The sequence below is a fragment of the Elephantulus edwardii genome, unplaced genomic scaffold, assembly GCF_000299155.1.
Source record: "Elephantulus edwardii isolate Elephantulus edwardi_28Jun2011 unplaced genomic scaffold, EleEdw1.0 scaffold00328, whole genome shotgun sequence".
NCBI lineage: Eukaryota > Metazoa > Chordata > Mammalia > Macroscelidea > Macroscelididae > Elephantulus > Elephantulus edwardii.
The window spans coordinates 1,771,889-1,782,820 of record NW_006400078.1 but is presented as its reverse complement, the minus strand read 5'-3'; the positions used below and the strand labels follow the sequence as shown (position 1 = coordinate 1,782,820).

General features: G+C 54.2%; 1 protein-coding gene across 2 annotated transcripts in view; it reads left to right on the top strand.

Annotated features, from left to right (window-relative positions):
- The window catches only part of NAA40 (N(alpha)-acetyltransferase 40, NatD catalytic subunit), a 13,775-nt gene extending 9,679 nt beyond the window's left edge, over positions 1–4,096 (top strand). Inside the window, exons 2-6 of one of the 2 annotated variants that reach the window (XM_006901508.1) lie at positions 2,651–2,746; positions 2,835–2,993; positions 3,118–3,201; positions 3,567–3,644; positions 3,828–4,096. In XM_006901508.1, coding sequence (XP_006901570.1) covers positions 2,651–2,746; positions 2,835–2,993; positions 3,118–3,201; positions 3,567–3,644; positions 3,828–3,969 — 559 coding nt within the window. In that variant the 3' untranslated portion in view covers positions 3,970–4,096. The remainder of the gene's footprint in view (positions 1–2,650; positions 2,747–2,834; positions 2,994–3,117; positions 3,202–3,566; positions 3,645–3,827) is intronic. The other variant, XM_006901507.1, reaches the window with a different exon arrangement.
- Positions 4,097–10,932: the final 6,836 nt, after the last annotated feature.

The window sequence follows — 10,932 nt, the reverse complement described above, 5'->3', positions numbered from 1 at the left end:
GTCATCTTACCACACTGAGCCCATTGCTGCAGGCCACCGTCAGGCCAGCTTGTTGCAGATCTTCTCTCTTTCTCTGATCCTCTACCTTTCTGTGCACGACGTCCCTTTCCAAGGAATGGAAAGCATTCTCCTGGCAGCCTGCCGAAGTGTGTAAGAGGAAGCTTTTCGATGCTTGCCTCCAAGGAGCACTTTGGCTGCATTTTTTCCAAGACACACCTGTTTGTTCCTTTATCAGTCCATGGGATATCCAGTGCTTTTCACCACCACAGCTCAAAGGCATCATTTCTTCTGTCATCCGTATTCATAATCCAGCTTTCAGGTACATAGCAAGTGATTGAAAATACCATGGCCTGAATCAGGTGCACCTTAGTCTTTAAACTGATATCATTGCTTCTCAGTAATTTGGGGAGGTCCCTGACGACTGACCTGCTCAGTGCAGTACATTTCCTGCTCTTCTAACTGCTGGTACCAAATGTTTTGATTGTGAATCCAAGTAAGATGAAAACATTGACAACTTCAGTCTTTTCGTCATCTACCCTGATGTTGCTGATCAGTCATGTAATGAGGATCTCTGTCTTCTTGATGTTGAGGTACAATCCATTCATTTACGGTTATTTTTCCTGTTTGTCATCAGACACTTTACAGTCCTCTAATGTGCTCACACACATCCTGTAACTAGATTAAGAAGTAGCTATTCAGACAGCACAAAGAGAAAGTGCATGGTTTAAAGTCAAGAAAGGTGTGCATCAGGGTTGTACCTTTTCTCCATATCTATTTAGTCTGTGCTGAGCAAATCATTCAGGAGGCTAGACTATATAAAGAAGAATGTGGCAGTCACCTTTAGGTGAAGATTCACCAACAAGCTGCATTATGCAAACGGCACAACTTTACTCTCAGAAAGTAGAGAAGACTTGAAATATTTACTGGAGGTCAAAAAACCCTTCCGTATGGATTATATCTCCACTTCTTCAAGAAAACAGAAATCCTCATAACTGGACCTATAGGCAATATCATGATACATGGAGAAAAGATTGAAGTTGTCAATGATTTCATCTGACTTGGATCCGTAATCTATAGCTGTGGAAGCAGTCACTGAGTCAGACGACATATTGTATTGGACAGCTCACCTGTCTTGGTCTCTTTTTTGGTGAGGGAGGTGGAAGTCAAAAGATTATAATCCAGATGACTAATACAGTCAAGACAGCTCCCAAAATGTGTACACGGACACCTCAGCCTCGAGCCTCATGGCGCCAGGCCGTTGTTCCAGAGTTCTCAGTTCTTCAAGGTCCTTTTTGAATCAATAAAGAGTAGGGATGTCAGTTTAAAGACTAAGGTATACTTGACCCAAGCTATGAGTTTTTTCAGTTGTTTCATATGCATGTGAAGGTTGAACAAAGAATAAGGAAGACAGAAGGACAGTCGATGCTTTTGAACTGTGATATTGACAAAGAGTATTGACTATATCCTATAAATCTACCTTATAAGACCTACAGCCAAGTGTTAGGCAGGGATGGTGAGACTTTGTCTCACACACTTTGGACATACTGTTCACGGGGCCCTAGCCGACTCTTTGGCTCCTACCAACGGTGGCGCTGAGGCACCTGGTGGTGTAGCAGTGGCACGGCTGACTGCTGACCATGTGTCAGCCTGTCAGCACCGTGTGGGCATTGCGGACACAGCAGCTGTGTGGATCCGCTGACACTGTCCGACTTGCCCTCCTCCATCTGTCTCTTACTGTCTCCACTCTCCACATTCCCACTGACTTCTGGAAACGTGCTGTGGCTCCGAAGCAGGCGCTGCCAGCTGCCTCAGCTCCTCTGGTCCTGGAATCTGCTGTGATTCATGTGGCCACAAGCCCACTTTCCCACACCTAGAACGCGGGTTAATGGCGGGTTTAGACTGCAGACAGAACCATGGAAAATACAGCTCCGACAAGATTGGTGCTTAGAAAAGCGCTGCGGGGCCAGGAAGTTCTGGACAGGTTTATGAGGCTGAGCACCTGGCCTGCTTACGTGGCCTGCACATTAGCAGAGGTGACATAACTCCAGGGAGGGCATCGGAGGCCTGTGTCAAGGGTCATGGGACTCAGAAAGAAATGCTGCCTAGAGGACATCTTTTCACAGGTTGGCCAGGGAGTTGAGCTGTTTATTTAAATTCCGCTTAGAAACAGGTAATAGCATTTACTTGTTAGTTTAAGAGAACAGGCCATTGGGGTGGACCCACCCTGTTTGATCATGCAAGAGCATCCTGTGTCCTCAGTGGGGAACAGTTCTCAGAGGGCTGTGCGTCCCAGAGGTCATCTGGAGGGGCTGGAGGTCACCTGGCAGTTTGGAGGGAAGATTGGTGGTTTGCAAGAAAGAGGTCCCCTGGGAGCTTCCAGGAGACACCAGTTCAGAAATTTAAACTACAGACAGAATGCCTAAGGACAGGAACCCAGAGAACAAAGACGACATGAGTGTTTGTGACAAGGTACAGGAGCCACCTGGTCGGTAGGAGAAGAGCAGAGAGGGACAGACGTGTACAAAGTGCCACCTGATGAAGACGACCAGGGGAAGGTTCCAGAGGAAGCAGCCGAGACAGGGAAGGCCTCTGTCAGCTTTCAGGTGTGTGGCCTGGAGGCCCCGCCACAGCGGCCTCTTCCTCTCCACAGGTTAAACGTCTCCATCGAATGTAAGCGTGTGTCTGGACTGGAGCCAGCCACCGTGGACTGGGCCTTCGACCTCACCAAAACCAACATGCAGTCCATGTAAGCAGTCCTGCAGGAGAGAGCCTTGTTCCCGAGGCCAACTGTCTCTCCCTGAGCTCCCCACCCTGACTGTCCCCAAACCCCCCAGGTACGAGCAGAGTGAGTGGGGCTGGAAGGACCGAGAGAAGCGTGAGGAAATGACAGATGACCGGGCCTGGTACCTCATTGCTTGGGAAGACCATTCCGTCCCTGTTGCTTTCTCTCACTTCCGGTTCGACGTGGAGTGCGGGGATGAAGTCCTGTACTGGTATTAGCGGGTACCTGGGGGGCCGGGGTAGTGGTGGCCTCCTTGGCACTCTGGCCACATGGGGCCTGAGGTCCACAGGCTGCCTCCGCCTGCCCTCACACTCACCTCTCATGTCTTCCTGCAGCTATGAGGTTCAGTTGGAAAGTAAGGTGCGACGGAAAGGCCTGGGCAAGTTCCTCATACAGATCCTGCAGCTCATGGCCAACAGGTAAGAGGCAGCTGCCTGGAGGTCGTCAGACATCACTCAGATGGAGGACGTACTGAAAGGGCTGCTTAGGGAGTGAGGCATCCGGGGCTCCTCAGGACACAGCCCCGCCCCTGTACCTATGGACACCATACCCTGAAAGGCAGCCAGCTGGCCTGGCCTGTTAGCTCTGGTTGCAGGAGAGGTGCAGAGATAAAGTGGGAGGGTTGCCACCATGGGCATGTGGTTGCCTGGCGTGGGGTGCCTACAGGCCTGAGAGAGGATAGCACCAGGCCTGGGGGCACCTCAGAGGAGCAAGAAGGGGCAAACAGGCAGAGACAGTGGGAGGGGCCGCTCTCTCAAAGATGGCGTCTCTGCTTGCTTCTCAGCACACAGATGAAGAAAGTTATGTTAACAGTATTTAAACACAACCATGGCGCCTACCAGTTCTTCCGAGAAGCGCTACAGTAAGAACAGGGCCCTGGTGGGGTTCTTGTGACGGTGGTGGGTGCAGGTCTTTCCTCGTCATGACTCCCCGGGCCCTCCTCGGGCTCAGGAGAGGCACAGGCACCCCTGGAGTGGGGACGGAGGTTGGTGAGATGGTGAGGCAGTGTCCACTCCTGCAGTGCCCGCCCTCCACTTCCTTGCAGGTTTGAAGTCGACGACTCTTCCCCCAGCATGTCTGGGTGCTGTGGGGACGACTGCTCCTATGAGATCCTGAGTCGCAGGACCAAGTTTGGGGACAGTCAGCACTCCCATGCAGGTGGGCACTGTGGGGGCTGCTGCCACTAAACGGCCAGAGCCCCGAGAGGCAGACCCCGTGCTCCTGAGGCCCGTTCTCTCCCCGCTCACTGGCTCTCAGCTGTGGCCTCAGCCCCACTTGGGCCAGGCTGCCCTGGGAAGCATAGACCGTGGGGAGGCATGGTCCAGGCTGCAGACATGCCCCTGCTTCTCCGTTCTGATGAGTGGAATGCTGGGAGCGAGCAGGAGAGGGGAAGCTGAGGCAGCAACTGACCAAGGCCTAGGCCCCAAACTCAGCCTCCAACAGCGATTCCTCCTCACTCGGCCCTCAAGTCCTGAAGTGTGAGGCTCCCCCTTCTCTGCAGCTGGATCCTGGCAGCCCCCAGCACACGTGAACTGATAGGGAGTTTATAACCACCCTCCTGAGAGGCCTGGCGTGAAGGCTCGCTGCTTCCTAAGAAGGTGTCGGTGTGAGAGCTGGTGCCGGTGCGGAGAGACCCAGGAAGAGCACTGTGCCGGACACCAGGCTGCAGGGCTTGAGATGGTTCACAAGGGTCACAGGGAGGGTCCAGCATTGCGGGCCTGGCTGACCGGGAGGAAGGCTGTTCTGTCCCTTCTCGTGGGGACACTGAGAAAACCAGATTGAGTGCCTCTCACCTCCTGTGCCCATGGTGAGGCCGGCACCACGAGGACTTCACAGAGGATAAAGCCAGAGGTCCCCTTACCTCTCTCCGCTCCATCCCCCGCTCTGTCCCCCACCTTCACCCACCCCAGATACCTCTGCTCTTAGTCTCAGGGGTAACATCAGGGAGTCCCACTCTGTCCCCAGGAGCATCTCTCTTCCTGGGGTATTCAATGCATTTCCCATCATATCTTGGTGCTGATAGCTCTCTGAAGGTGGGGGAAGCTCTCTGAAGGTGGGGTGCTCCCCACCTCCTCCTGCCTGCTCCCCCTCAGAGAGCCCCTAGCCAGCAGCAGGCCTAGTCTGCCTGCACCCCCCCAGGCAGTGCCCTGGCTATCTTGGTGAGGCCCAAGTGTCCTGACCTGTCAGGCGGCCCCAGCCTGAGCCCCAGCAGCCCCGCTCCATAGCCTCAGTGACTTCTCTCTGGCACTGCCCTGTGCAGTGGCCGAAGTGCAAGGGGCAGCGTTTCCTCTCTCTTCCTGGGACACTAGCTAAGGTGGTGTCTTCTCCAGTGAGGCTTTATGTCAACCCAGGCCACCCCTGGCCCCTGGGCCTGCCCACTCTTCCAGGGAAGAAACGCTAAACTCTTATCAAGGAAAAAGCTGATGCTTCCCCCTCACCATCCCACCCTTCTCCCTGAGCACCGCTTTCAGGAGTGTCTTAAGACGCCGGCCTTTGAGAAGTTCCCTTGGGAAGGGCTGACACTGCCCCCAGCCTGCCCCACCTCCCTCCCCTCCCCTGAGCCCAGAGGCTTCTGTCCCGGCAGAATCTTCCGGAGCCTCTCTTGATCCTCCGATTCCTGCTCCTGCCAGGGGCCTTGTGCATGGGTCCCCTCCATGAGGTCAGTCCTCTGCTGGGTGCACTCCCCTGTTCTGACTGCACCAGCAGTGGGCCTCGCACTTGCTGGTAGGGGACCCGACAACTTTACACTGGATAAAGCCCCCTCCTGTCCCTGCAGCTCCCAGGGAACTGTCATGAAGTGGGCTTTTAATTCCTGGAGGATTGGTAAACTTTCTGGGAATCATGGAGTCAAGGAGGCACACCTGGGAAGCGGGGCTCCTCCAGCCTCGCCAAGGACAGATAACTGTTGGTTTGTCACAGATCACAGATTTCTGATACCTCCCACTCAGCGGGACCAAAAGGCCTAGATCCCACACGAGGCGAGCTCACGTCTGTACATCTTTCCGGTCAGTGCACACGTGGTCCAGGCCCTGCGTGTCCCGTCCCCCTCTGCGGCTGCTGCCCGAGGCTCCTGGAGCCAGGTGGAGGCCACGCCTCAGACCAGCAAGTCCCTCTGTTGGTGTCGACCTGATAGATTCTCAAACATCAGCCTTTCTCCTCTCCCCCCATTTTAGTTCTGAGAATATCCAGGCTTTTATTGTTTTGTTTGGAGCATGTTGTATCCACCGTTTCAGGCTGTTGCTTGGTGGGTATGTGTATAGGACACGTGTATGATTCTTTTTAACCCTTTTTGGATTTTGTAGATGAAACTTTGAAATAAGCTTACTCTTGATAAATATATTTTTCTTCCTTAGCAACTTGTTATCGCTGGAATCAAAGGGGGAAATGATCTTTTTTTGCATTGGTTGTATTTGTACATCACAAATAAAAGATGCTTTGTTCAGCTGCTGGGTTGGCTTCCTGGCGTTGGGGTGCTGGCGTGGTGTGGGCTCAGGATTCCCTCATGTGGTCTCAACTTTGGGCCCTGACCTGGGGAGCTTCAACAGGGATGTCTCAGGGCATAGAAAACCTTGGGCCAGTGTAGGCCAGTGGTGAGAGCTGAGATCAGACAGCTGTGCCTCCACTTCCCATAGCCCTGAGTGGATGGCAGGTGTTCTGAAGTGTCCCTCTTTCCTGCACCTTGCAACATTTGACATCTGCCCTTAGCGTGAGCTCCAGCACACACTGTGGGCAGTGAACAGGAGAGGGCTGTGTTTCTCTCCTTTCCCCTTTGACTCACATGCTAATTCAGAATATCCTTCGTCTCTTGAAGAGATTCATCCTCTTCACTCTGCACATGCCAGAGATAAAGGCTCCAGGAGAGAAACTCCCGTCAGGCCTGAAGGACAGGAAGGTTAGGGGCTGGGGAGGCTCTGCATTTAGTGTGACACAGGACACTTTGCCAGCGTCTCCCCAGGTGGGAACCGTTGGACTGGGACTGAGGGTGGTGGGAGAAGCAGGGAGTGGGCTGGGAATGAGCCGGGGAAGCACGTCCTGTGGATGGGGGGCGCGGGGGGGGCGTGGCGGTGCACCCGGGGTTGACGCACGTGGATGATTTATAAAGCTGTCTGAAATACAGACATCCAGTCCCAACCTTTGAAAAGGGAGTGGGAGCTGTGGAAAACTCATTTCAAGTGAGCTCTCATCACATAACAAAATCCCTCCTCCTTCCCCCAGGGTCCTTTGTTCCCTGGACAAAGGGTGTTTAGTTTCAAGCAAGGCAAGAATGTTTGGAAATGGTCCCCCCATCCCGGCTGTGGGGTCAGTGAGGAAGGTGAAGGTGTCCTCCCTCCACAGCAAAGAGCTGGCACCCTCTTCTGGCACTTCTGCATGTCAGGGGCAGCTGGAGGCCCACAGTCCTCAGGGGCCACAAGCCTGCCTGGCCTCAGCACGGCATGTAGCCCTGGGGTGACCTCATATGCTGCTGCCAAGTCTCATTGTACCTCAAGGCTCTTCTTACAAGCAGGTAGTGAAGGAGGCCCACCTGCTGCAGGGTGGTGTGTCCTCGGCAGGGCCAGGCTGATTTGAAAGGGCAGATTTTTGTTGGGGAGTGTTAGGAAGGAGGAGGCGGCCTCTGGCCGGGGCAAATCGCCTAGCTCTGGATAAATGCAAGCCTATCTGACCCATTAGCCCTTAATATGGGATAGAGAAAGCTCTCCTGTGTTTGGCTGAGAAAACTCGCCACCCGGGAAGACGGCTGCCACATCTTTGAGCTGGCAGTGGTGTGCACTAGGCTGAGGTTCTCCTGTCCAGTCCACACACTCCACATCCACAAACCCACCCCATCCTGTCTTCCTGTTTACTCGCCTGTATAAAATACACTGCAGCCCCCAGGAAAGTTGGGTGGGCTCTGCAGCGCTCCCGGAGTGGTGTGTCTCGTCACACCGCCATCAGGGTATCACTGCTCCCCGCCGGCAAACGGACAGCGGCAGGCTTTCCCAGCGAGGTGGGGGACACTCATCACCAGTGGGAGTGTCGGTCAGACATCCTCCCTGAGAAAGTCAGGGGGCGTTTGACGGAGCCCTTGCCAGCCAGATGTCACCTGGAGCTGATGAGAGGAGCGGCACGTGGTGCTGAGACAGGAGTGGCGTGTGACCAGCCCCTGGTGCGCACTGCCAGCCATGCCCAGCTCATGGCACCGCGGAACACCTGGCTCTCTATTTACAGGCACCTCCAGAGGCCCAGTGACTTGTCTCAGATGTTAGTGACAGCCAAGGTTTGAACCCCAGCTGGACGTGTTAGCCCATTTGACTGCTCAGTCACCTGAAGTGTGGAGTTCAGATGCACTCAGTCAGGACCCAGCCTGGCTCCAGACCCCTCCCATCCTGCCGGGTGGGCTTCTTCCCAGGAGAGCTATGCACCTGCCCCAGCCCCTGCCACTCCCGCTGAACTTCGGGTGTTCCACGTCCTGTGTGAGCTGTGGCTCAGGGCTTTAAAGGTGCCTATGCCGTTTAGGATGGGCTTGGAGGCACGCTGGTACTTGTCCCTGTGCATATGAGGCCCTGCCTTTCCTGGGAACAGTCCTGCCCCCAGAGAGGGCTTCACTTGGTCCCAGTGATGGCTGGGAGGCTGCTGAGAAAGGGGGACTGGAGTGGAGGCTACAGGTGGGAGGCAGAGCTCACCTACAGGGTCTGGACGAAGTCTAAGGCAGCGGACACCCTTGTTACTGGTGTGACTGCCGGCTCTGGGTGGTGTGTAGCACTTGGTCCTAGGAGGGCAGCCAGGGGCCTCAGCTTCCCCCACTCCACCATGGTGCCCCTCCACACCCTGCATTCCATCCCATGGCTCCCCGCGTTCAAGCATGGCACTCCCACACTCATGGCTAGGTGGGGACTGTGACTAGTTGGGGAGTGATGGGTTAGAGGTGACTCGAACTGTGTCCCAAATCAGCCCTGTGCTTGCCAGCCCTGGGTAAGTCTGGTTTGAGGGGTGGCATTTGCTCTAGGGGGGACCCCTATGCACACATCAATATTTTTTGTAAAGCGTGGCTGACCCCATTGCTGTCAAGAATTGCCCTGTAGCTCTCCAAGGCTGGGCTGCCATCTTCACAGAAGCACACTGCCTCCGCTTTTCGTGCCAGGCAGCAGGTGGGTTCAAATGCCACCCTTTCCCTGTCCGCTGTGCCCCAGGGCTCCACCGGGTACGGCTCCACTCCCCGAGTTCTGCCTGTGCCATCATGGACAGTGAACTGTTGAGCATGGTTTCAGGAGCACAGCTTCCTGTAGAAGCTGCTGCCACGTCTCCCAGTCCCGTCCCAGCTCGCAGTGATGCAGTGTGGATGCGGCCTCGAGCATCCAGATGCTGGTTTGCTCTGTGCCTGCTCATCACCACTGCAGGAATCCTAGCCCCCATCACACCCTGGGGAGGGGGGAAGGGCCAGCCTGGCTGTGCCACCCGCTAAGGGTATCTCTCAGTTTACCCAGGGGCATCCCAGATTCAGGGGGTAGTGTCCAGCCCACAGGAGAGGGCAACGTGGCCTGGGGACTGGTCACCCATCCAGCTCCTCTTCACCAGGCCAGAGTTGTCACGTACAAACTTGCCTATCCCACATGTCACACAGCTGCTGGCTATGGGCTGTGGACCTGAGAGGTTATCTAGCGCTGTTTCCCAGAGCTCCGACCCTGGACCCCAGCCCTGGACCCCAGCAGCGGCCCACACCTGCTTCCCCAACAACAGCTGTGGTCTCTGCCAGACAGACTCCTCTAGGTTGTTCCCCCTTGGACAGCTGCAACCTGAGACAGCTGTGTCCCAGGAAGAGCAGACAGCCCCTTCAAGAAGACCAAGTATCCTGACCTGCAACCCCAGGATCTGTCCTTTTTCTTCCCCAGATGCACCCCTCCCACATGTTCTACAGGACTTTGCATTAAGTCCTCCTTTTGCAGATGGAAACACTGAGGTCCAACCAGGTGTTACTCTTGTTAGGTGTTCTTGAGTTGAGTACGACCCATAGTGACCTGTGAACAACAGATCCTGCACCTTGTCCTATCCTGTGCCATCCTCACACTTCCTGATACTCTAGAGCCCATTCCAGCAGTCACTGTCTTAATCCACTTGGTTAAAGGTCTTCCTCTCCTTCACTGAAGCTCTGCCTTTCCAAGGATCATGTCCCTCTCCAAGGAATAGCCCCTCCTAGCAACATGCCTAAAGTATATTGTTGTTACATGCATTAAATCGCCTGTGACTAGTAGCAACCCTATGTACAGCAGTTCTGAAGCCTGCCCTGATCTGAGCCAGTCTCACTGACTCTGACACACCTACTCCCATTACCCCAGTTACTGTATCAGTCCATCTCATCTGGGGTCTTCCTCTCCTGTGTACTGTCCCTCCACCCTCCCAAGCATAATGCCCTTCTCCAAAGACTGATCCCTCCTTGCAACATGCCTAAAGTATGTCAGACAGAGCTTTAGAATCCTTGCCTCCAAGGAGCAGCCTGGTTTCACTCACTCTAGGATGAATCTGTTCTAGCAGTCCATGGTATATTCAATAATCTTCTCCAGCACCACAGCTCAAAGGCATAATTCTCTTTCTATCATCCCTAGTCGCTGTCTAGTTTTCTGAAGCATAGCAAATAATTGCAAAGACCATGGCCTGGCTCAGGCTCACCTTAGTCTCCAGACTGATGTTGCTCTTCAGTATTCTAGAGAGGTCTCTGACAGCTGACTTTCCCAATGCCATTTGTCTTTTGATTTCTTGGCTGCTGATACCAAGAGTGTTGATTGTGGAGTAAAGCAAACTAAAGTTGTCAACAGTCTCAATCTCTCCACTGTCTATCATGCTTCCAGTTGGCCCAGTGGCGAGAATCTCTTATTTTCTTGATGTTGAGCTTCAAACCGTACTGAAGGCTGTAGTCCTTGACCTTCTGAAGCAAGAGCTTCAGGTTCTCCTCAGTTTCAGCAAGCAGGGTTGTGTCATCTGCATAATGCAGGTTGTTGATGGGTCTTCCTCCAATCCTGATGTCACAGTCCTCCTCACAGAGCCCAGGCTCCTGGATAATCTGTTCTGCATAACGATTGAAAAGGTATGGAGACAGGACACATCCCTGGTGGACACCCTTCCCAATTTTTGAACCATGCAGTGTTTCCTTGCTCTGTTCTGACAGCTGCCTCCTGGTC